The sequence below is a fragment of the Chlorocebus sabaeus genome, chromosome 11 (genome assembly GCF_047675955.1).
Source record: "Chlorocebus sabaeus isolate Y175 chromosome 11, mChlSab1.0.hap1, whole genome shotgun sequence".
Lineage (NCBI taxonomy): Eukaryota > Metazoa > Chordata > Mammalia > Primates > Cercopithecidae > Chlorocebus > Chlorocebus sabaeus.
This window is the reverse complement of record NC_132914.1, coordinates 90,026,727-90,053,673: the sequence shown is the minus strand read 5'-3', so window position 1 is coordinate 90,053,673 and position 26,947 is coordinate 90,026,727. Positions and strand designations below refer to the sequence as shown.

At 42.2% G+C, this 26,947-nt stretch overlaps 1 protein-coding gene across 2 annotated transcripts in view; it reads right to left on the bottom strand.

Annotated features, from left to right (window-relative positions):
• PLEKHG7 (pleckstrin homology and RhoGEF domain containing G7) overlaps positions 1-15,791 on the bottom strand; it is a 63,379-nt gene extending 47,588 nt beyond the window's left edge. Inside the window, exons 1-2 of one of the 2 annotated variants that reach the window (XM_073020995.1) lie at positions 15,014-15,791; positions 14,459-14,481 (exon numbers count right to left, since the gene is read on the bottom strand). In XM_073020995.1, the coding sequence (XP_072877096.1) occupies positions 14,459-14,481; positions 15,014-15,541 (551 nt within the window). In that variant the 5' untranslated portion in view covers positions 15,542-15,791. Of the gene's footprint in view, positions 1-617; positions 790-14,458; positions 14,482-15,013 lie in introns of those variants that run through there. The other variant, XM_073020994.1, reaches the window with a different exon arrangement.
• Between the last annotated feature and the right edge of the window lie 11,156 nt (positions 15,792-26,947).

Here is a 26,947-nt window from a genome sequence, read left to right as displayed (position 1 = left end):
AGCGTGACTTTGAATTTAGGTCTCATGGTGGGTGGAGTGTGTATCCAAACTGGTATCTTCTTTTTGGCTGTTTTAAATATTAGGGTTGTTTTTTAATAAACGTGGCATTCATGCAGGATTAATGTCTCCAATTCTGGATTGATCATCCACTGGAAGCAATCACTGTAGTGAATTCAGAATTCTCATCTCCCCTCCCCAAAACAAAGTGGTGTCTGTGTGGGGTAGGGGTGCCCAGTGTGAAGAGGACAGGGGAGGATATTTTTAGAGCTTGGATTTCCTCACAGGAGGACTAAGCTGGTGAATAAACTAATAATAAATGCAAACTATTTGGGGTGTGGCTGGCAACCCACTGTCACCGTTTAAGTACAGTATAACTCCATGCCACCCTTTAATTATTTAGAAAAACACAACTAAACAAATATCCTTGATAAATGCTTTTTGTTGTTGTTGTTTTATGCTTGGCTATTCTTTGCTTCAGGACAAGCTTTGGAACCCCGAGGTATAACTGGGTGTCTGACCCAGACTTTGCAGCTCTCTAGGGCAGGACACCTCTCCACTGGCTTTCCCCACCCCCACCCACCATGTAGAAACCCCAATACAGCCACTCTTTCACTAACCCTGAGTTGCGTTGCCCCAAGCTGGTCAGATCCGAAGGGACTAGTCCCATGGCTGCTGGAATAATCTTGTCTCCCTTCTGGTACCAGAACGTCTCCTTATTCTATGCTCTGCTGAAGATCTGAAGGTCTATGGTGTAGGCTGAGAACGCAACAATTCAGAGCATCCCGGGAATTTCCCCCACCCCACTGCTGAGCAGGCCGTGCGCCCATGCGTCAGCACTCAACAATGAGGTGGCTCTCACGTGCTGGTGCCAGAAATGTCTCTGGCTGCTGGAAATGGGTCCCCCAGAAGACCTCAAACGTCTACATTTTGTAAGCAATAGACTGATCTTGGTGAATGTTATTCTAATTTAAAATTAGCTGGCATTTAGTAAGAACTGATTCTTCTTAGACACTTTGTGCTTTACATGCATTATCATATTGATTCTCACAAGCACCCTATGTAGTGGAAATTACTGTTCTCATATTAGAGCAGAGGAAACTGAGGCTTAGAGGGATGCATAAGGAACTTACCTAAGGTCGCACTGTTGTAGTGAATGACAGAGCCCGAATTAGAAATTCAATTATGCAGGTCTGACTCCAAAAAGACTTGTAAATGGGAAGAAGAGAAAAAGAGACTACCAACTATTTTAAAGCACAACAAAATTTTAAAAATGGTGTGATGATGCTTACTACTTTAGGAAAAAGAATGGGGTATAATGGTTTGAATGGTGACTCCCCAAAAATGGTATGTCCACATCCTAACCTCTGGAACATGTGCATATGGCCTTATTTGTAAAAAGGGTCTTAGCAGATATGATCAAATTAAGGATCTAGAGATGAGATTATTCTGGATTGTCTGAGTGGGCCCTAAATCCAATGACAAACGTCGTTATAAAAGACAATTAAGAGGCCAAGCTCAGTGGCTCATGCCTGTAATCCCAGCACTTTGGGAGACTGAGGCAGGCAGATCACCTGAAGTCAGGAGTTTGAGACCAGCAGCCAAGATGGTGAGATCCTGTCTCTACTAAAAGTACAAAAAATTAGCTGGGTGTGGTGGTGCACGCCTGTAGTCCCAGCTACTCGGGAGACTGGGGGAGGAGAATCGTTTGAGTCTGAGAGGTGGAGGTTGCAGTGAGCTGAGATTACACCACTGCACTCCAGCCTGGGCAACAGGGCAAGACTCCGTCTCAAAAAAAAAAAAAAAAAAAAAAAAAGACACTAAGAGAAGAGACACAGCAAAGAGAGAAGGGTATGTGAAGACGGACAGAGGCAGAGATTAAAGTGAGGTAGCCACAAGCCAAGGAACACCTGCATGAAAAAGCAAGCGAAAAGTTCTCCCTTAGAGCCTTCAGGGGAATTATGGCTCTGCCCAGACTGTGATTTCAGCCTTCTGGTTTCCAGAATGGAAAGAGGATAAATTTCTGTTTTTTAAGTCACCTGATTTATGGTAATTTATCATAGCAGCCACAGGGACAATCCCATTGAGTGGCAAGGGCACCCAACTTAGGACCTGGATTCCCAACTGTGACCTTGACCTGCCGCTTCCCTTGGCCATCAGTTCCTTACGTGGAAAGCAAGTGTGCTGCGTGAGGCTGCCTACATCTTGAATGCTCTAGTGTGAGATCCGGGAGCATCATTCTCCTTCTCTCCTTCTGTGGCCGGTGGGTGCGGACAGTAATTTTGTGGTGACCTTTATCTTGGCAGAAATGTTTGAAGATGATTAATTCAAAGTTCCCCTTTTAGAAATATGACTAATAGATCATTTACATTTTTAAAAGATTTCTTCTGTGCAGCAGACTTAAACCAAGGACTACTAGCCTTTAATTGTCAGGTGCAAATTTTAAGAAAAAATAATAACAAAGGCTAGAGAATACGGTAAGTACAACTGCCCTTTAGTGATATGTGTGTCTTAAAAGAATAAAAATCTTATTGAAGGCACTGCAACTTGGATAAAGCATAGTCTTATCTTTTCCTTTGCTATGAATGTTGCCCAGTGATTGTTGTTTTTTAATCAGGCAGCCTTCTCAGGCCCTATTCATCAGAAACTGTAGTCCTTGTCTGGTAGTAAGAGTTCACGGTAAATGTAGTCTTTTTCAGCAGGCAGCTTTTCAGCAATTGTGTGACTAGAAAAAGTAGGCATTCCATTTTAAGAATCGTAATGTTTTACCCTATGCAAGAAATATAGTGCAATTTGGAATGCTTGCTTATAACTATGGGTTGATTACACAGGAAGAACAAATTAAGCATCAGTAAAAAACTTTTTCTAAAAATCTCTTTTAAAAATAATCAAAAGAGAAATGACAACTCTACTGCCAATTATTGAACTACAGCTCTCTTGGTTAAATCTGGGATATATGTTTCCATTATGAGTCTCAAAAATTGTTGGGAACGCGCTTTTGTATGTTTGACTATGGTTTCCAATTCAACTTTCTATCAAAGTATTCCATTTGTTAGAAATGCAAATGAGAAGCAGATAGGATGAGGAGCTTCTAGTTTACCGCCTAGAATCTGGTACCGTGATGGTTATTTCTCATAAATGTGGAGTGAACAAATGGAAGACTTGTACCCTGTACATCAGTTTGAACACAGAACAGAGGTGCCTCTTAAGAGTCTCATCAGTGTGTGAGAAATGCCATGTACTGTGACTGTGGGGTCAAATCGGTAATATTTTTTTGAGCACACGTGTTCAGAGCACCATGGTAACTGCTGGTAACTGCGCAGAAATCTCACCTTCTTTCTAGGTTACTGTTTTTTATGGAAAACAGTCAATATACTCCCTTGTGGGATTAAGCAATACTTGTACAAATCCCCACAAACCCAAAGTACACTCAGAGACAAGCACAAAACAACAAGGAAGATCGAGGAGGTTGAAAGGAGCTGGAGGGAGTCAAAGAAATAGTTGGAGGAGAAAACACACAAAACAAAAGGGGACCATACAATTTTCCCTAAAAGGCATGTCCAAACCCAACTACCAATCAATTTCCTTTTCTTTTCTTTTTCTTTCCTTAAACATTTATTGGACACCTACTAAGTGCCAGGCAGTGTTCTAGGTACCGGGGATAAGGCAATAAGCAAAACAGATGAAAATCCCACTTTCCTGGAACTTACATTCTATTAGGTTGGTGCAAATGTAATTGTACGTTTTGCCACAATTAAAAGTAATGGCAAAACCCGTAATTACTTTTGTGCCAAACTAATAGATGAGCTGATGCTGGTGGAAGAATGGTACGTGGTTCCCCTTGTACCATGCCCATGTCAGGAAACCTCCCCAAGGCTGCAGTCTTCTCTTTTGAGTAATGAGCAGTACACTGCCTATTAGTCTCTGAATCCTGTCCAACAAGCCTTAAAGCCCCAAAGAAGACGACAGAGTCTTCTCCTCTAGCATGTTCTACAGTTAACAGACAGTGCTAGGGACATAAAGGGTTTTAAATAAAAGCATGTGGGGTATAATATTGTATGGTATTGAACCTAAAGGTCAGATACATTACATTTGATGTGCCTGATGTTAGAATATTTAGCTCTGGGGTTAGAAAATTTTAGAGAGAATAAGTCAATGACTTACATGTGGGAGGTGCTGAATGAATGGTTTCTCTAAAAATAACCATAGCTACTCTTTGAGTTGTATTATTTAACCAGTTAAAAAGAAAGACCTGTGAGAGGAACACTATAGGTGTGCATTGCTTAATGATGGGGATATGTTCTGAGAAATGCATCCTCAGGCAATTTTGTCATTGTGTGAACATCACAGAGTGAACTTACACAGACCTCGATGGTGTGTAGCCTACTACACACCTAGGCTGTAAGGTGTCACCAGTGATTCCCAGGCTACAAACCTGTACATCATGTTATGGTACTGAATAATGTAGGCAGCAGTAACACAATGGGAAGTATTTGTGTATCTAAACGTAGACTAGGTAGAGCAAAACTACGTTATTATAATCTTACAGGACCACTGTTGTACATGAGGCCCATTGTATTAATGCAGTGCGTGACTGTATTTGTATCTCCACTTCATGGATAAAACCTTCAAAGTTTCGAGTGGTTAAGGAAATTGTGCAAGATCTTGTTGCCACAGAGAAGTGGAGATAGGATTTAAAATCAGGGAGTTTGTCTCCAGTAGACTTTAACTCCAGGTCCTGCTGCCCCCTAATGGTAACCCCAGATGGATTTGACTTTGGGGGAAGTTTTACTGGCATTTAATATTTTTGTTTGTTTGTTTTTTCCTCAAGATAGACTTTCAAGTATCTCATCATTTGGCTTTCATGCTAATGTTGCCCCAGTGGCTAATATGGATATATTTAACTTTTCTCCTACTTTTCTATGTGAGCTTCAGAAGGTTAGTCTATACTCTTATAGAAATGTCACATGTACGTTTCTCTTCTCCCTTTCAGGGCTGACCTGAAAATTAGGTAAGATGGACAGCTTCCTATCAATACAAAATGTAAGGGATGCTAGGAATGTTTCCCTATCCACAAAATCATCTCCCTCACTTGCTTCTGATGTTTAAAATTTCCACCAGCACAGCTTCACTGCTTGACTTCAAGCTGTCTTTTGTGAAAATGCAAATGCAATGGGCATAGATAAGTGGCACTGTAATCCAAGAAGCCTGCCAACCTGCCTGACTTCCTTCTTCCATTTATCTTTTTGGAAGTAGACTCTTTCTGGGTACCGGATGCTAGAGGTTCAGAGATAAATAAGAAGCAGTCTCTGCTTTCAGGAAGGTTTTGATTCTCGGGGGCAGATGAATGTAAAAGAAACACAATATAGTGTTTTAGAAATTATGATGGAGACATTTATAAGATGCGGGGAAACCCAAAAGGGAGAAATGTACTGGCTGTACTTGGAAAGATGAGAGTATATGTCCCTTAAGCCTAAATTCCCTCCCACTTGCATAAGAATGAATTGTGAAGATTTATTCTAGTGATATTTCCAGGGGCCATATTCTAGTGATAAGAGAGGAAGGTTTGAAGTAAGCATGAGTTCACTTAAATATTACAGAGTGAGAGAGGGAATGGCAGGAAGAACGAGTTCACAAAGCAAAACCTGAGAGCAAGGATTTACCAGTTAGCCGATTTCACAACTATGAGTATATTGGGCACTTACCACTTACACATTGTCAGGTTACATATTAAAACACTATAATACCTATAATCCCAGCACTTTGGGAGGCCGAGGAGGGCAGACAACTTGAGGTGAGGAGTTCAAGGCCAACCTGGCCAACATGACGAAATCCTGTCTCTACTAAAAACACAAAAATTAGCCAGGTGTGGTGGTGCACACCTGTAATCGCATCTACTTGGGAGGCTGAGACAAGAGAATAACTTGAACCCAGGAGGCAGAGATTGCAGTGAGCTGAGATTGTGTCACTACACTCCAGCATGAGTGACAGAGCAAGACTCTGTTTCAAAAACAAAACAAAACAAAAAACCCAAAACCACTATTGTAGAAGAATCAGTATTTTGAAAAAGGTTTTATATCTATTCTGCAAGACAAAAAATTTTGCTGTGATTGGAAGCCAGAGGCAAGCATTTCTTAATTGTATAAGCCAGGGGTCAGCACATATTTTCTATAAAGGGCCAGATAGTAAACATTTTAGGCTTTGTGGGCCATGCAGTCTCTGTTGCAACTCTGCCATTACAGTGCTAAAACAGTCCCAGGCAATGTACAAATGAGGGGGCGTTGGTGTGTTCCAATAAAGCTTTATTAACAGAAACAGGTTATGGGCTGAATTTTGGCCATGGGCCATCATTTGCTAAATCCTAGTTTAGACCATTTGATAGGCCTATTATTATTATTATTATTAGGTAAGAACCGTCGCTCTTAGATAGACAGTGGGGCCTCATGCAGAGCTCTTCACTCTTCACCTAACATTATATGACCACGCAACCTGGCAAGCAACTGTTCAAGGAAGTGGGCTCTTTGAACAAATGGCTGCTGCAGAAAAGACTGTAGAGACACGTGGAAGAAGAGAAGAGGGAGTGAAGAGAGACGGATTGGGGATCTGTCTGGGTTTGTTTATTTTATTTTTTTTTAGTTCTTGTTTGTTAGTAATGTAAGAATCTTGTGATGGTTAATACTGAGTGTCAACTTGATTGGATTGAAGGATGCAAAGTATTGATCCTGGGTGTGTCTGTGAGGGTGTTGCCACAGGAGATTAACATTTGAGTCAGTGGGTGGGGGAAGGCAGACCCACCCTTAATCTGGGCGGGCACCATCTAATCAGCTGCCAGCAAATATAAAGCAGGCAGAAAAATGTGAAGATTTGAGATTGGCCTAGCCTCCCAGCCTCTGTCTTTCTCCCGTACTGGATGCCTCCTGCCCTCGAACATCGGACTCCAAGTTCTTCAACTTTGGAACTCTGACTGGCTCTCCTTGCTCCTCAACCGGCAGACAGACTATTGTGGGACCTCATGATCATGTGAGTTACTACTTAAGAAACTCTCTATCTACTATCTATCTATCTATCTATCTATCTATCTATCTATCTATCTATTCCATTAGTTCTGTTCCTTTAGAGAACTCTGACTAATACAGATTTTGGTACAAGGAGTGGTTCTAGAGAAACAGAGTATTAAGGATGGAGTTCTTTTGTTGGTTTTGGGGCTTCTGGAGTTGGCTGCTTCATATGATTAGATCCAAAAATGCTGAGGACTCTACTTCTAATAGTATGGAGAACACTGATAATCCTTGGTGTGAACCGTTTAGAGAGTTGTGCAACATAAATGCATTTGACACTCCTGATTCACTGCTTGTGAGAGGTAAGTTTAGTGACTCTATACATAATACCTTTGACCGTATGTGGAGAACCGAGGAACATAATGAAGCTGGTTGGTTGCTCCTAAGTTCAGTGGACAAAGTGTTGAGAGGAAATGATGAACTCGGGGATTCTAACTCCTGGCTTCAGAAGCAGATACTAAGCTTCAAATCTGCTAAGACTGCCCTGAGTGAGAGTCTTATCTCCTGTAGAGAAAGAGCTGAAATTGTGGAAAAATAGACAAAGCTCTTATTATGCGAGTGGCTGACCTGCAACGAAAGGTGCATGCACAGTCTCGCTAGGTGTCCACTGTTAAATTGAGGGCATTGATTGGAAAAGAATGGGACCCTGCAACTTGGAATGGGGATGTGTGGGAGGACCCCGATGAAGCTGGGGACACTGAGTTTGTAAACTCTGATGAAACTTTTTTGCCCAGCTTCCCCATCCCCAGTAGTGGCAACATCCCCACCCTGACCCATGCCAGCCACCTTTGTCTGGGGAGATAAACCCTGCACTGCCTGAGGCAATAGTAATGGCCTTCCTTGAGGCAGTTGGCAGGCAAGATAACATTGATTCTCCTCAGGAGCCTCTTGCAACAACCTTGTTTGCCTCTAGACCTGTAACTGGACTAAAGTCCCGGCAGGCCCTAGAGGTGAGGTTGAGAGTGTGACTCATGAGGAAGGATCCTACACTTGAAAATAACTACTTGAGTTTTCTAATTTATATAAACAGAAATCTGGAGGACAGGCATGAGAATGGATATTAAGGGTGTGGGATAATGGTGGAAGGAACACAGAGTTGAATCAGGCTGAATTTATTGATTTGGGCCCACTAAATAGGGACTCTGCATTTAATGTTTCAGCTTGGTGAGTTAAACATGGGTCTAAAAGTTTATTTCTGGTTAGCTAGACTATGGATTAACAGATGGCCCACTGTGAGTGAGCTGGAAACGCCTGATCTCCCTTAGTTTAATGCAGAGGAAGGGATCCAAAGGCTTAGGGAGATTGGGATGGTGGAGTGGATTAGTCACTTTAGGCCTACTCATCCCAGCCGAGAGGGTCAGAAGATATCCCCTTGACCAATGCCTTGTGAAATAGATTTGTGAGGGCAGGACCTGAATCTTTGAAGAGCCCTGTAATTGCCCTTCTCTGTATGTCAGATCTAACGGTGGGAACCACAGTCATTCAACTACAAAATTTAAATACAGTGGGAATAATTGGATCCCAAGGTGGCAGAGGCCAAGTGGCGGCACTCAACCATCAGAGGCAAAGTGGGCATAGCTACCATAATGGACAGAAGAGGCAAAGCAGCAATCAGAACAGACTGACTCCTGTAGGGCTCTGGCATTGGCTAATTAATTACAGTGCTCCTGGAATTGAAATTGATAGGAAGCCTACTACATTCCTACCTAATTTTTATAAGCAAAAAACTTCTAGGTTGAATGGACAAGACTAACTTGAATTATAAAAACAGAGAATCATGTTTTTATCATGATTCAAGTGATAAAACATCATGGCTCACATCTCAATCAATTTCCAGAGACGTGAGCCAGTTTACAAACCCAGAACCCCTTGAATAAAGGGGAGGCCAGGTCTTCTTGAGGAAGGACCCCACTACATTACCGACAACTTATGTAGTGAATCTTTTTTTGATAGGGAGTCTTGCTTTGCCATCCAGGCTGGAGTGCAGTGGCACAATCTCAGCTCACTATGCAGTGAATCTTTCTCCCATCCTTCCCTAAGGAGACCTCTGGCTTTTTACCAACGTAACTGTGTAATGGGGAAAGGTAAATGATCAGACATTTTGGGGACTACTAGACACTGGCTTTGAGCTGGGGTTGATTCCAGGGAACCCAAAACATCATTATAGCCCTCCAGTTAAAGTAGGGCTTATGGAGGTCAGGCAATTAATGGAGTTTTAGCTCAGGTCAAACTTACAGTGGGTCCAGTGGATCCCCAGACTCATCCTGTGGTCATTTCCCCAGTGCCAGAGCACATAATTGGCATAGACAAATTTAGCAGCTGGCAGAACCCCCATATTGGCTCCCTGACTGGTAGGGTGAGGGCTATTATGGAGGGAAAAGCAAAATGGAAGCCATTAGAGCTGCCTCTACCTAGAGAAATAGTAAATCAAAAATAATATTGCATCCCTGGAGGGATTGTGGAGATTGGTGCTACCATCAAGGACTCAAAAGACACAGGGGTGGTGATTCCCGCCACATCCCTGTTCAACTCTCCCATTTGTCCTGTGCAGAAGACAAATGGATCTTGGAGAACGACAGTGAATTATTGTAAGCTTAACCAAGTGTTGACTCCAATTGCAGCTGCTGTACCAGATGTGGTTTCACTGCTTGAGCCAATTGAGCCAATGAACACATCTCCTGGTACCGGTATGCAGCCACTGACTTGGCGAACACCTTTTTCTCCATTCCTGTCCATAAGGCCCACCAGAAGCAATTTACCTTCAGCTAGCAAGGCCAGCAATATACCATTACTGTCCTGCCTCAGAGTATATCAACTCTCCGACTTTGTGTCATAATCTTATTCAGAGAGACCTTGATCGCTTTTCGCTTCCGCAAGGTATCACACTGCTCCATTATACTGATGACATTATGCTGATTGGATCCAGTGAGCAAGAAGTAGCAAATACACTGGACTTATTGGTGACACATTTGCATGCCAGAGGATGGGAAATAAATATGACTAAAATTCAGAAAACTTCCACCTTAGCAGAATTTATAGGGGTCCAGTGGTGTGGGGCCTTTCAAGATATTCCTTCTAAAGTGAAAGATAAGTTGCTACATTTGACCCCTCCTCCAACCAAGAAAGAGGCACAATGCCTAGTGGGCCTATTTGGATTTTGGAGGTAACACATTCATTTGGGTGTGTTACTCTGGCCCATTTATTGAGTGACCTGAAAGGTGGCCAGTTTTGAGTGGGGTCCAGAACAGGAGAAGGCTCTGCAATAGGTCCAGGCTGCTGTGCCACTTGGGCCATATGACCCAGCAGATCTAATGGTGCTTGGGGTGTCAGTGGCAGACAGACATGCTGTTTGGAGCCTTTGGCAGACCCCCCTCGCTGAATCACAGCAGAGGCCTCTAGAATTTTGGTGCAAGACCCTGCCATCTTCTGCAGATAACTACTCTCCTTTTGAGAGACAGCTCTTGGCCTGTTACTGGGATTTGGTGGAAACTGAATGTTTGACTATGGGTCATCAAGTCACCATGCGACCTGAACTGCCTCTCATGAACTGGGTGCTTTCTGACCCATCTAGCCATAAAGTGGGTCATGCACAGCAGCATTCCATCATCAAATAAATAGAAGTGGTATATACGTGATCAGGCTCAAGTAAGTCCTGAAGGCACAGGTAAGTTACATGAGGAAGTGGCTCAAATGCCCATGGTCTCCACTCCTGCCACCTTGCCTTCTCTCCCCAAGCCTGCACTGATGGCCTCATGGGGAATTCCCCATGACCAATTGACAGAGGAAGAGAAGACTAGAGCCTGGTTCACAGATGGTTCTGCACGATATGCAGGCACCACCCGAAAGTGCACAGCTGCAGCACTACAAGCCTTTTCTAGGACATCCCTGAAGGACAGCGGTAAAGAGAAATCTTCCCAGTGGGCAGAACTACACCTGGTTGCATACTTTTCATGGAAGGAGAAATGGCCAGACGTATAACTATATACTGATTAATGGGCTGTAGCCAATGGTTTGGCTGGATGGTCAGGGGTTTGGAGGAAGCATAACTGGAAAATTGGTGACAAAGAAATTTGGGGAAGAGGTATGTGGACAGACCTCTCTGAGTGGCCAAAAACTGTGAAGATATTTGTATCCCATGTGGGTGCTCACCAATGGGTGACCTCAGCAGAGGAAGATTTTAATAATCAAGTGGATAGGATGACCCATTCTGTGGCTACCACTCAGCCTCTTTCCCCAGCCACCCCTGCCATTGCCCAATGGGCCCATGAACAAAGTGGCCATGGTGGCAGGGATGGAGGTTACACATGGGCTCAGCAACGTGGACTTCCACTCACCAAGGCTGACCTGGCTATGGCCATGGCTGAGTGCCCAACTGGCCAACAGCACAGATCAATACTGAGCCGTTGATATGGCACCATTCCTTGGGGTGATCAGCCAGCTACCTGGTGGCAGGTTGATTATATTGGACTTCTTCTGTCATGAAAAGGGCAGAGGTTTGTCCTCACTGGAATAGATACTTACTCCAGATATGGGTTTGCCTATCCTGCATGCAATGCTTCTGGCAAAACTACCATCTGTGGGCTCACAGAATACCTTATCCACCATCATGGTTTTCCACACAGCATTGCCTCTGACCAACGTACTCACTTTATGGCCAAAGCAGTGCAGCAGTGGGCTCATGTGCATGGAATTCACTGGTCTTATCATGTTCCCCATTATCCTGAAGCAGTTGGATTGACAGAATGGTGGGATGGCCTTTTGAAGTCACAATTGTAATGCCAACTAGGTGACAGTACTTTGCAGGGCTGGGGCAAAGTTCTCTGGAAGGCTGTGTATGCTCTGAATCAGCATCCAATATATGGCACTGTTTCCCCCATAGCCAGGATTCACAGGTTCAGGCATTAAGGGGTGGAAGTGGAAGTGACACCACTCACCATCACCCCTAGTGATCTGCTAGCCAAATTTTTGCCTCCCGTTCCTGCGACATTACGTCCTGCTGGCCCAGAGGTCTTAGTTCCAGAGGGAGCAACACTGCCACTGCGAGATACAACAATGCTTCCATTAAACTGGCAGTTAAAATTGCTACCTGGACACTTTGGGCTCCTCCTACCTTTAAGTCAACGGTCTAAGAAGGGAGTTCCAGGTGCCCCCCACCACGTCCAGCTTATTTTTTAAAAAACATATTTTCAGTAGAGATGAGGTTTCACTATGTCGGCCAGGCTGATCTCAAACTCCTGACCTCAGGTGATCCACCTGCTTGGCCCTCCCACAGTGCTGGGATTATAGGCATGAACCATCGTGCCCCACCTGTCCTAGCTATTGTTTTAAAATTTACCAAGACTTTTTTTGTTATTTTCTCACAAAAATTCCATATGGCAATAGAAATTTCCTTCACATTATTTTTTTTCCCAAATGGCTTGATGCATCCCATTGATTTGCGTTTATGTCTGCTGGCTCCATCTAATAATCAGAGCTGGACCCAGACTTTACCTGCTCTAGGAAGCATTCCTTGATTTAAGACTCACAAACACACATATAGCACATCCACCCCTGATGCCTTCTCTAACCAATTATTTACTGAAAACCTCCAATTAGATGCTTCGTAGGTCCTCAAACTCAACATGTCCAAACCTGAACACAAAACCTACACTCCAACCACTCATATTTCATTTCTTTACCCAAGTTTATCTAGGTCAGTGAATGGACACCTTAGTTACCCAGTTATATAAACCAGAAGCTTGGAGGTTATTCTTGAAGATTCCTTTCCCTCACCCTGATAGGCTACCATTCACAAAGTCTGGGGGATTATATCTCCTAAATTTCTCCTGCATTGAGATACTTCTTTTTAACCCCACTGCTTCCATCATAGTCTAACTTACCAACTTCTCATACCTGAACATTCGAATTATTTGACTCAAGTCTACTTGCACCTAAATCCCAGGTATATCTGACATCCATCTGATCGTATCAATTCATTAAACGGTTTCACACTGCTCTCAGGATAACAAATAAAATTTATCAACATCTTATTAAAATAATTCGACTCTAAACATCACTTTTTTTTCTAAGACTACCCTTTTTCACTTTCTTTGACACAACTGAACTAGATCTCATCTTAGAGCTTTATTCTGTTTCACATGTATGGAAGATTTACACTAACATCCCCACTCTTCCCCAATCCTGACATCCCTACACGTTGCCATGTAACATTTCAATGCTCTCCCACTGTTGGTTAACATGTAATTCCCTGACCCTGAGTTCAACTGAGTGACTTGCTTTGGTCAATAAAATTAGATCAGATTCAGAGCCCAGGCTCCAAGAGGCCTTACATGTTTCTACTTGTCCCCTTGAACCTCTTCCTTCACTGTATAAAGAATATGCTCTATTGATCCCATGAACCCACGGGAGCCCTTTGATCCCATGAGCAGGTTAAGGAACATTTGGAGCGGAACTGCTCAGCTAAACCCAGCCTAGAGAAACTCACCCCCAGGGAACACAGAGATTTATAAGAAACAATAACTGTCTGTTACTTTAAGTGGTTTTTTATCTAGTAATAGCTAACTGATACACAAACATAACAATTTGCATTTTCCTACTGCTTGGTAAGTATCTTCTACCTTTGTTGATACATTTAGGCCAAGGAGGATTAAAATCAACAAAGAACGTTTACATGGATGTTATCCTTACTGCTACGAACATCAAACTATTGCTTGAAGATTGAGGCCCGGTAATAAAACAGCAGCTATTTCTCCAAAAAAATCCTCTGTGACTTTTCAAATGAAATGAGGGCTTTCCTGACAATCCCGCAAGTCAGGAAGATAAAATTGGGCATGGATCTTTCCCTGGCTGCTACAGAAACTCTTCATCCCTGTCAGGGATGGCAGATCCATTGCTATACCAAGGGGCCACGCTGAAAGTTCAGAGCTGGTTTCGGAAATGACACAGTCTACTTCATTCTGGAGAAGGGCACAGTCTGTCATAACAGGTTATTTTAAAGGTCACCCTAGATTTAATCAAGACATCTTGTTCCTTTAATTTTTTGTCCTCTAAATTTTTCTGTGAAAAGCTGTTGAGTATCTCTGGCCTTTCTATTTTCTCTACCAGACAAAACCTATTACTAAGTGGATGTTAATTAAGCCACAGGGCCAAGACATTGACAATTCAAAATGAAAACTATGACTGCATATGGCATTGTATCCTGTCCCCAAATGCTGTGCTCTTAAAGGGAGACTCTTGAAATGAAAACTCTTGCACCTATAAATGTGAAGAGTGACTTGAGTGCTGTAAAACAAAGTGTATTGGTTAATATACCATCAGCTTTGTTATGTCAGGACAGAAATAAAAATCTAATAGTAAATAGTCAACAGATGTCATAGCACCGGAGAAAATAAATGCATACTCACCTGGTTGGGTGCAATTCTTCTCCCTGAAATAAATTTTAAGAATACATGTTTTAGTCTTACTCAAACCCATCCCGAACTCCAAAGCAAACATGTTGAAAGGAGAAACAATGAGGCCTCCTAGTTAAAACATGTTTTACATTTTGGTGGGATTGCAAATCTGAATAACTGGCTCTTTCTCCCCTTTTAAATCAGTGACACCGCATTGTCTTTAAATAGTGTGCATTTGCAAGAGGGCCCCCATTGCTCTCGGGTACCTGACAGACCATGGGTAAGCCTGGCCTTGGTGCATCCTTTCTTAAAGTGCCTCCAAGGACCGAAGGAAGCGAGCGAGATCATTTTCTAAGCGAGCGAGATCATTTTCTTTCTTCCCCAAATTGCTGCCCTCCTTTCACTTAAGAGCCAATGCTTCCTGAAGAGAATATGTCCCCTCAGTGTGACTTCCTGTGCTGTCTCCTTTTTAGGATCTACTGACCCCTGGGGGAACGAAGCAACTCTGAGATCTATTTTGCTTTGTAGTTCACCAGCTGAGAGACGGAAGGCTGAGAGCTGTGTTACCTGAGGACTAGGGCATTGTGGGCTGGACAGGAAGGGGCCTTCTTGCCGCAGAAGAGAGGCCTGGTGAAGGGACTCTTCACTGACAGGCTGAAGCTCAGGAGGGAGACACTTGTCAGTGGGCCTGGTTTGGGGCTCCCGTGAGTCAGCTGCATTCAGGGCCCTTTCAGGTTCAGAGGTCAATCTCGAGTGGAGTCTCAAGGGTGACAGCAAGTACGAAGAATCCTTTGGGCTTCCCGGCAGGCTCTTGGAAAGGTAACGTGGGGAGCCCGCAGGCTCTCTCCAGCTTCCCCAGGTGGGCACCTGCAAGGCATCCTGCTGAGACAGTGAGTGCCAAGTCCCACAGACACGGGTCCTTAATCTCCTCAGAGTGGGCGAGGTGGAGATGCGGCCTGGGGCTTGCCGGTCAAACTGGAGGAGGCTCCCCTGGTTCTCACAGTGCTGCTTTGGCAGGCTGCTCAGCGGGGGCCGAGGAGAGGCTCCGCAGTCTTGGGGTGGCACCTCTAGACAGAATGACTCTGTTTTCTCCATAAAGCTAAGAGGTTCTACCGTGGGTAGAAGGTTCCAGAAGACGTCTGAGTTACTGTTCTCTGGATCACATGGAGGGTGCTCAATTTCTGCATCCAAGTGCCACACTTCCTCTAGTAGTTCTTTTCCTTTTCCAGAGGAGAATGTCAAGCAGGTTGTTGCATCTTTAGTGAGGAAGAGCAGACTGTGGAATCTGTAGCAAATGAGGGAGACTGCAGTGAGAAAAAAAGGTCTAAAATTTCAAAGGAAAACTTTTAATTCTTCATAGGAGATAGAGCTCAGTTCGCATCAGCATCCTTTACGTTCAGAAGATAATTAATATATAAGACTCCAGCATTCTCATCTAAATAGCGTATTGAAATCTGTTTACTGTCTACTTAATATTCCTTCTAGGTTCAAACAAAAAAGCCTTTAAAAACTTTGGTCACTTAAGATACTTCCTGGAAACCACATAGCTCCTCTCTTTGTGATTATTCCATTTTAAGAGAATCAAATATACATTAAATCCTCCTATCATCTACATTTATGTGTGAAAGTACATACTTTGGTGCATTCCGGGGAAGCAAGAACAAGGAAAACAAGGTTCCTTCCCTCAAGGTTTAAATTACAGAATGACACAGGCTTTGAAGGTAACTGATGTAAATTATCTGGCAATGTCTTTTATCTTAGATTCTATCAATCTTTACAGTTTGGAAAAATGACTTGCAAGTTTGAAAAGAAAAACCCAGATGTCACCAGGTACCCTACTGTTCATGACTGGAGGTGTTTTTTGCGATCCATGCATGCAGAATTATCTCTTCTTATGCTCAAGAAAAGCTGACCCTTCTATTTCACAACTTGATTCATGGGAGTGGCTTACTGCAGTTTCGTTATTCTGTACTTTCCCAGATGAAGAAGGCATGTGTGGGAGAACATCAATCCTTACACATCCCTTATGGCATGAGAGTTGATGTTTGATGATTTACAGACCAGGCGTGGGACTGTGGGACGGGCGAGAGACCCACCTTCCCTGGCCCCAGATGGCGTGGAAGGAGGCTTCAGACTGTGCGTGGATTGTTTGTGGATGGAATATTAGTAGTTGACCATATATTCTAAGATCATCAATAATAGTTTTAGTAAGTTTATCATTCTAAAGCAGAACTCAGCAATCTGAAACCCTTTGGCCACATTTGGATTGCCAAAATGTAAGAACGGCTAATAATTTACTTCTTATAACTTTAATTGCAAGGACAATACTTTTTAGTAGAACTTTTCTAGAGTGTATTATTTGCTTCTTTGACTTGATATAGAGAAGGCTGAAAACCAATAAACCTTTTCCTCATTACCTGGCCTCATTCTGTTGACCATCTGAATATTCACTCCCACACCAAATGACCCCACACTGATGTACTCCCTAATTTTTATTCCTTACTTCTCATTATGCTTTGTGTACTTGCCTATGGCAACCACTTTCTCCTCTTTGTTTCTTTTAATCTGTGTTAGGCATAGAAGTTCAACAACCTTGTGAATAGATAATTAATAGGCTGTTAGATCTATTCCTATCAGTAGAGGAGGAGCTCAGTGTTTTAACATTATCATGGCAATGTTGTGACTTGACATTGATTTGGGGGATTTTGTGATCTCTTATTTTGCTCCCTGACTCTTATCTTGTTTAAGTTCAGATAAGTCCAGGCACAGAGGCTCATGCCCGTAATCCAAACACTTTGGGAGGTGAAGGTGGGAGGATCACTTGACCCTAGAAGTTCAAGACCAGCCTGGGCAACATAGTGAGACCCCATCTCTATAAAAAGTTTTTTTAAAGGCCAAATGAAACCCACAGGTACTAGATTTTAGACTGGTGAGTTGTTTGAGGAACTACTTAGATGCAAACTAAAGTCAATTCAACTCTTATTCACAAAAGAAATCTAAAATTCTTAATGTTGGGTTTGCTTTATTTTGAGCTGAGGGCTCAAAATGCATGAGGCACCCTTTTTTGCAGAGTGGAGGAAAGAAGGCAATGCCAGTTTAGGAAACTTACATTCAGTTAAGGTGAGATTGTATTAGTTTTGGTTGTAGATTGGTAATTCCTGGATGCTGCTCTGAAGGTTGATACTAACATTGCTGAAGAGGCATGAAATGGTCCCTCCTGACCATTGATAAAACAAGGTACATTATTGCTACATGGAGAGGCCAGTTCCTCATCAAATCTATAGGTACTTTGTTTCTTTTTTGTTTTCTTTTTAGAGATGGAGACTGGCTGTGTCACTCAGGCTGAGTGCAGTGGCGTGATCACAGTGTACTGTAACCTCAAACTCCTAGCCTCACAGAATCCTCACGCTGCAGTGCTCCGGAGTAGCTGGGACTATAGAAGCTTACCACCATACCCAGCTAATTTAGAATCAATAGGTACTTTCACACATACATACAATCAGGGCCGTTCTGTTATTTTTCTCCTTTAGAGACTGTCCAAGTTCTAGGCAACAACAATGTTAAAGGAATTCAGTATATTTGCATAGGCACTTACATAATAGTTAGATCAGATTTCTTAGTCTTTGGGTTTCCCCTCTGTCCTTTGGGCCTTTTCCTCTCCTCTTTTGAGGAGTTAGGATACAGCTTTGGGTTTCCTTTGTAGTCGTTCGGACACAGGGGTGTAGCTGCTGGTAGAAAGCTATTTATGGCCAATAGGATTCACACCGGTAAGTATTATTTATTAGCCACTGTCTTAAATATTGGAACCAAGGCAACTGCTGACATGATGCACTGCAGAAATGCTGAAACTTTAAAAACAGCAGGGTTTTGGGAGGTGGTTTGCAGAGAGGCAGGAAGAGCTCAAGCACCAGAGTAAATGGATCTGGTTTCTCTTCCAGTATCACCGCCAACTGGCTGTGTGACCTAGGACAAGCCACTTCTCCTCTGCCAGCCTCTGTGCAGCATTTACCAAGAGGTCATCAAAGAACCTCCCTCACAGGCCTGTTGTAGAAATTAAATGAGATAATGGCCAAGGCTCCTGGGAAGCTTTCCCTCAATGACTACACCCAGTGGGTCTGGTAGAATCAAAAGTTAACAGTCAATCCATTCATGCTAACTCTTCTCCTTTATGTTTAAAAGAGGTAATTAATACATGGTCATCATAAAGAAAATTCACCAGCCTTGGACCTTCCAAGCTTGGAGAATCCAGCAAACAGCCACCCACACTGTTGGGGAAGCCATCTCACGGTACTAGAAGTGAAACCATTGTGGGTTAATGATTCACTAATTCTAATGAGACCTGGGGAGATCAGCAAAACAAGCCAACCTGATAGCAACAGGACAAAAGGAAAGTGCAAGAGAGAAACCCAGAAAGCAGCTGAATGTTGCCTTTAATACCTGTGAGACGGTCTGTCCCAACTGCACCCAAGTGGGTCCTGAGGATCCTCAGAGCCTGAAGAACCAGAGTGAGCTGCCGGAGGAGGGCTCAGAGCAACCAGTTCCACACCTGTAACAATGCGCCCTCCCAGCTGAGTGAAAGCAAGCTTGCTACCAGCTGCAATGAGGAACTGCTCTCTCCCCTCCTTAGAGACATTTCCAGTTATTTGTTTATGAAAAAGCCTAAAGGGAAGCTGGTACAGAATCTAAGGCAGCCTAAGAACAAGTCAGGTAAACAATGGCTGATCAAATACAGAAATGATGCAAATGTAGCTTTTTACTTCCTCTTGGGGCGGTCAATAAATCATCACTCAGTTTAGTGAAGCAGTTCTGGGTTTCTATTTCATTTATTTTCTCTAAGGTTGTGAGACGCATTCTTTGGGACTCTACTTTCTTCATATCATCAAACATTTTGTGTTGATCTATTTTATTAATGACATGCTTTGATAAGCATTGAATAATAGAGGAAATGATTAGAGCACCAGGGAGCGAATTTGAGAACATTAGTTTTCAAATAATTAAAATGCAAATGGAAGAGCATTTATATCTACCAGTATTCTCATTAGATCAGTACCCCAAAGAATATTTATTTGATGCCTAGATGGAGATAATGCGTATGTATGCAGCATGAAACAAAAATGTCTATAGACTTTATCAAAACAAAGTCGAAGTAATTCTATTGAAGTCTAATTCACTGAAGTTTCATTGCTTGGACTCATTACAGACACTCTCCAACCCCTGGAACTAAAATTTTTTCTTTTTCTTTTTTTGAGACAGGGTCTCACTCTGTCACTCAGGCTAGAGTGCAGTGGCACGATCTTGGCTCACTGCAACCTCCACTTCCCAGGTTCAAGCGATTCTCCCACCTCAGCTTCCTGAGTAGCTGGGATTACAGGTGCACGCCACGAGGGCCCAGCTGACTTTTGTATTTTTAGTAGAGACGAAGTTTCACCATATTGGCCAGGCTGTTCAAACTCCTGACCTCACGTGATCCACCCACCTCGGCCTCCCAAAGTGCTGGGATTACAGGTGTGAACCACTGTGCCCAGCCAGAAGTCTGTGTTTAACAAGACTTCCAGGTGATTATTACATGGGTTAAAATTTGAGAACCACTGCTGTTAGGGGAAAAAACAAGGTCTAACTTATAGATGTTGGCCTTGTAATAACCTTTATATTAGTCTTTAATTCTCTCATATTGATCTTACTAGAACATCATTGACTTAGAACTTTGAAAAATGACTTGATCTCCTGCCCTCACCACTATTGCCAACATTACCATAACTCAACCAAAAGTAGGATATCAATAAATATCTATTTTGCCAGCGTGGAGCCTGCATAAATAGTTCTGAGCTCCTGCCAAAGACGTCTAGAAATGAATTGCTTCAATTTGGGAAGGAAAAAAATGAATAAAGTCTTTTAGCTTTTAGTATGTGGAAGGAAGGTCAGACTTTTATCTACCAATCCCCTCACGCACATGGGATTGTGAAGCTGTCTCTCCTAGGGGATAATGATAATGGAATACTTGATCCCATTGCAAAAACTTCCAACCTCTGCTTATAACTTCAAGAAGGAAATTAAGAATCTTATAGAGAGTCCATAAAGGATTATCAGGGAAAAACATGTGCCACCTCCATCTGATTTGTCAAGGAGATGGCAATAGGGAGGCATTTTGGATGGGGAAGGGATGCCCTAGAGTCAGCTTTTCCTTCAAGACCCTGGGGCAACCTCACTGTGGCCCTTTCTCAGATGACACATGGAGGTGTTCTCCAATAGTGCAGAGGGAACAGCTTGCCTCAGTGTTTTTTTTTACCTATGTGTAGTTTTATGTTTATGTATGCTTTGCTTCAATAAAAAGTATACCTTAAAAAGTGTCTATGCTAAAAGATGACAACCTGGTTTGCTTACTTTCTGGCTTTGAGTTGGCAAATTCTTAAAAGATATTTTCTTTCTAGTTGTTGAAAAGAGGTATGAGATTTTTTTTGAGCTTCCTTTTAGGTTTTAGGGTTACAAAAATTCAGGTGTGTAATATAGCTGGACATGGTGGCTGATGCCTGTAATCCCAGCACTCTGGAAGGCCAAGGCAGACAGATTGATTGAGCCCAGGAATTAGAGACCAGCCTGGGCAACAGGCTGAAACCCCGTCTCCAAAAAAAATACAAAAATTAGTTGGGTATGGTGGTGGGTACCTGTAGTCCCAGCTACTTGAGTGGCTGAAGTGGGAAGAATGCTTGGGTTGAGGTTGCAGTGAGCCGTGATCATCCCACGGTACTCCAGTCTGGGTGACGGAGAAAGACCCTGTCTCTCAAAAACAAACCAAAACAAAAAAAAAGGTGAATATCAGATGAATATCAATGCATCTCGATATCTTTCAATACTTCTGAGTTATTTATTCAGGAAAAGTTTCTAGGTAGTACATATTCTGAGCTGTTTCATACCCCAAAATGACTTTATTTTGCTATCACATGTGCAGGGCATGGAATTCTTGCATCATGGTCTTTCCTTTAAAGGTCCATAGACTTTTTTCCCATGATTTTCAGTCATTAATAGTTGAAATAGGAGGTCAATGCAATATTTGCTCTTTGCTGGGTTCCATATTTTTAAATTTTTTAAACTTCCTTGTGAGATTGTGTATGTTCTATTGAAGTGTGAAATTAATTTTTTTAATATATGTGTGTATATATATTATTTTGTTGGGATTAGGTCTTGCTATATCACCCAGGCTGATCTCAAACTCCTGGACTCAAGCAGTCCTCTTGCCTTAGCCTCCCCAGTAGCTAGGACTACAGGGAATGCAGCTAATTTTTTATTTTTAAATTTTTTTAAGAGATAGGGTTTTGGTATGTTGTCGAGTCTTAAGTTTTTTCTTTCATATTTGAAGGTAGAGATGTTTACCTAGCATATGTCATGGTGGGTTCTATTTACCAAATATCTGGTGTGTACTCTGTATTATTTAAAATATTTTTTCTAAATAAGAAATATTTTCTGTGCTATTTGACATTTATCTCTCTTTCACTGATTCTCTTTCTTCATTCGCATTCTTCATTCTCTTCACTCTTCACTTTCTTCATTCTTTCTTCACTCTTCAGAGTGAAGTTATCGCTTCATTCTGATATTTTATCTTTTCTCTACATTATTTTATTGCTTTTACCTTAGGGATAATTTCTTGACACCATTTTCTACTTGGCTATTTTCCTTGTTCCATTTTCTGCATAGTTCAAATTGCCTTTAACTGTTTTCATAATGACTTTAACATCAATTTTACTTTCAAGATAAATAGGAGTATTTCAGCTCAATTTTTTTTTTAGATGGACTTTCCCTCTTGTTGCCCAGGTTGGAGTGCAGTGGTGACATCTTGGCTCCCTGCAACCTCCACCTTCTGGGTTCAAGTGATTCTCCTGCCTCAGCTTCCCAAGTAGCTGGGATTACAGGCATGTGCCACCATACTCAGCTGATTTTGTATTTTTAGTAGAGATGGGATTTCACCATGTTGGTCAGGCTGGTCTTGAATTCCTGACCTCAGGTGATCCACCCATCTCAGCCTCCCAAAGTGCTGGGATTACAGGTGTGAGCCACTGCTCCTGGCTTTGCATTTCTTTTTTATTGTGAAATGTTTTCATGGTGGCAGACTGTAGGTTCTTGATTCATGTCAAAAATATGGATTATTTAGTGTGTCACAAACTGAGGCCTATGATTAACTCAGTTACGTGTGGTCTAAAAATTAAAGTCAAAGAATCATGAATTATAATTTCTAACTTTTGCTGTTTTTTGAAATAACTCTGTTTCAAAGAGTAGCTCTACTGAGCCATCTTAGAATTTTTTTGCTTTATTCTTATGACCTGTAAGCTATTTTACTAGGCTCAGTCATTATTGCATTTGCCGTTTCTTAGAGAAGGATATCTTTGCTTGCCTGGTGTTGATTTGGGGTTAACAAATGATTTCACTGGGTTCTGATTGCTTGCTCAGCAATTTTGCAGGTTAAGGGGCAGGGACCTAGAGTCACAGCTGCAGCCACAACCAGCGCATAAGCTGGGTGCCATCACACTCATTCAGGAATGAAGGGCTCCCAGCCTGGCCAGTCCTCTGCTTGCTTTCAGACTTGTGACCAGGAGCCACATCTGAGGCCTTCACGGCCACTGTGCATTCCTACAGCTCAAGTGAGAGGACCTGAAGGACTGGGCTTTCCATGAATTCCCTATGCTCTCTTGCCTTCTGAGTCTTGGAACAGTGCCATCTCACCTCTTAGAATTGGAGTTTTAGTAGACATTTGTTAGCAGCCTCCCTGCACCAATGATCCATTCTCCTTTCCAGACTCATGATTTCCATTTAGGTTCCATGTGTTTCTCCATGCTTATTTTATTCCCAGCTTAAGGGGTGGAACACTAGACCTTGGCTCAGTCAAATTTGCATTTCAACCCCCAGGCTGCAAGGACAGGTTTAGGAGATCAGGATGTGACCCAAGCCAGTCCAATCAGTATGTCTCTCAGAAATTTTGCAGAGAATCCTGGGACAAAGACTCTTTGCTGATAGATGTGGAAGAGGAGGCAGCCAGCAATGGGAACTGTTGACAGACACCTTGAATCTATGGGGTGGAGGAGCCCGTCTTAGAATATATCTGACACCACGACAGGCAGAGCGGAGTTAGAAAGAACAAAACAAAACTGTGCTTTAGTGACATCCTGAGTAGCCAAATCAGTCCTCCTGCAATGCTAGGAAGAGATTCCTCTACATTTGTTTCCCCAAGTCATTAAATTTCTTTTGTTGTTAATCAATGGGGAGTCATGCTTTCTTTGCTTACATTCAACTGCATCCTCACAGATAGAGAGGCATCTGTGGGAGTTTATTAGTTCCTCTTCCTCCCTTCCAGAAACATTCCTTTCAGAAAGAGGGCAGCTTTCAGCGTCTTCTTTTGATCCAGGACCACTCAGACTGTGTCCGTGATTCATTCTCACGCTACTAATAAAGACATACCTGAGACTGGGTAATTTATGAAGGAAAGAGGTTTAATTGACTCCAGTTCAGCATGGATGGAGAGGCTCAGGAAACTTACAATCATGGTGGAGGGGAAGCAAACATATCCTTTTTCACACGGTGGCAGCAAGGAGAAGTGCCGAGCCAAAAAGGGAAAAGTCCCTTATAAAACCATCAGATCTCATGAGAACTCACTATCATGAGAACAGCATGAAGATAACAGCTCCCATGATTAAATTACCTTCCATTGAGTCCCTACCACAATACATGGAGATTATGGGAACTACAATTCAAGATGAGATTTGGGTGGGAACACAGTCAAACCATATCAGACTGTATCTGAAGAATTAACTCTTCTAGATTTCTAGATTATAGGTTAGCACCAATCCTTGATTTCCAATGGTCACACAGAAATGTTTCCAATGTGAATTTTTTTTTTTTTTTTTTTTGAGATGGAGTCTCGCTCTATCACCCAGGCTGGTGTGCAGTGGCAGGATCTCGGCTCACTGCAAACTCCGCCTCCCGGGTTCACGCCATTCTCCTGCCTCAGCCTCTGGAGTAGCTGGGACTACAGGCACCCGCCACAATGCCCAGCTAATTTTTTTATATTTTTAGTAGAGATGGGGTTTTACAGTATTAGCCAGGATGGTCTCGATCTCCTGACCTCGTGATCCCCCCACCTTGGCCTCCCAAAGTGCCAATGTGAATATTTTGATGGTTACTGTATTAGTTTTCTAATGCTGGATAACAAATGACCATACATTTAGTGGCTTAACATATAACACACATTGATTATCTCACAGTTTTTGTAGGCGAGGCATCTAGACACAGCTTATCTGAGTTTTTTATTGTGGCCTTGTGAGAAGGCTACAATCAAGGCATTGGCTAGGCTGCATTCCTTTCTGGAACTCAGTGTCCTCTTCCAATCTTGTGCGATTGTTGGAAGAATTCAAGTCTTTGTGGTCGTAGGATTGAGGCTTTCAGTCCACAGAGGCCACCTCCAGTTCCCTGCGATGTGGTCCTCTCCAAAGGCAGTTCAGACCACAACTTGATTCTTGAAGGCCAGTGGGACATTTTGTCCCTCCAGTCTGGTAAGATGGAGTCTTATAAATATGTTGTAATATAATCACAGGAGTAATAGCCCATCACCTTTGCCATACTCTATTGGTTAGAAGCAAATCCCAGGTTCTACTCACCCACACTTGAGGGGAGGGAGTTACTCAAGAGTGTGGCTTGGAGGTTACATTAGGCTGTGTCTCTCACAGCCATTTCAGTAGTAATTGAGATTTGTTTTCTAATTAATGTGTAAATAGGCTAAGATATGTCCCGACTTCTAGCACCATACCTTTCTTTTACTCTGTTTTTGATGTCAGATTGGCTTGAAGAATGGCTTTAAGTATTTCTGAGGGATAGAAGCTAGTGTGGAAAAGTGAAAGTAAACCAAGCAACTGTGCATCAGAGAAACTTAGGAAGAAGGCACAGCTGAGGTTTTGCAATTCCTAAGGCTGCCCCTGGCTCTGCACCAGCCCGTCTGTTTGCCAAGACCCAGCAGAGACACTGTGGGGTTTATTTCTTCTGTTTAATTTTAGTGTGGGCTGCTTTGAATTTTGCTTTGATAATCAACAGGGGTTCACAGTAATGCTTAGACTTACATGAGTGAATTTGTTTTGATATTGACTGAACCAGCAGCAAATCGTCTACCTTGGAGAGTAAGGAGATGGGATTTAGGTGTGAAATTCATTTCTGAGTTGTGCCAATGTCCCAAGCGGCTGCTGATTTACCTGGTACATTTCGCTCAGCTCAACTCGACCAACTTTTAGTTCTGATATTTCTAAAGTAGTTCCCTTGTCAAAATTCTAGATGTGAAGAAGTTAATAACTGCAAAAACAGCCAGCCTTGGAAATGAATTTTAAGAGCCAATGGGAGAAAAATAAGCCTGTGGATTTTATTTTTAAATGTAGCAAAAATAGAACAGATAATTAGGCTGAAAATTATCCTATTGCTGGTTCTTTTTGGTGATTTAGGACCCACTGTAAGACTTCATTCACTTTCCTGTGATTTCTGTCCCTAAGTCATAATTCTAGCGTGATTACGTCAAAATTATCTCCACAGTAGTCAATTGCAGGGTTACACACAGCGAATTAAGACTTCAGGTGGTGAATAAACAGAAACAGCAGGAATCCTGGAAACCGAGAGCCATAAACCTTCTGTTCTTCTGAAAATGCTCCTGAGAACAGCAAAGAGTAGAGAGAGAAGAAAGAAAACGTGGCTTGTTACATAAAGCAAGAATTATTTCTAAATGAAAGGAAGGTTGATTCAATTTTCTCAAATGACACTCATGAAGTTTTCTCAAACAAGGGAACTCTATAAGAAGGATCAAATTACTAACACAATTTATACAAATAATGCGATGAATGTAAAGTTTTTTCAAAATATAATGCCTCTTATTTCCCATTTCCTATACAACCTACAGTCATTGTATAAAGACAGAGTTATCTTTAAACTTTTGTGACCACAGAGCACTTAACCTGATTTTATTTTTTGTTTCCTTTGCAGGTAGAAATATTTCTCAGATTATTGTTTAAGGGATTATTGTAATCAGAAATTGATTTATGCCTCGTTTTCCATGTATGGTGAGAGCACTTATTGGGGAATGATCCGTGTGCATGGCTGATTATATCACATTAGATAGTTAAACAATCACTTGCAATTTATGGGTGTTATTTCTTTTGGCAGATGTTGCTGTATTTGATTGTTATGCATCTTGTTTAACCCTGGAAGAGCCCTTGTGTATGGTTAATGATGTCACAGCTCATAAGATCAGTCAAATTAGCTTAGTAGGGATTCTATGGATCCATTTTGCATTGTCTGAAAGACCAACAACTTTATTATTATTTTCTGCTTCTCATAGATAAGGATAATTTTTTTCACATGCAGGATACTTTAACGTTGTATCTAACAATAACTCTCCTGCTATCTTTCAGGGCAGGATGAGCAAATGAGTTTAGGTAGGTTAAGAAAGACCAACTATATTCCAAAGAGGCTCATGAGAGTAAG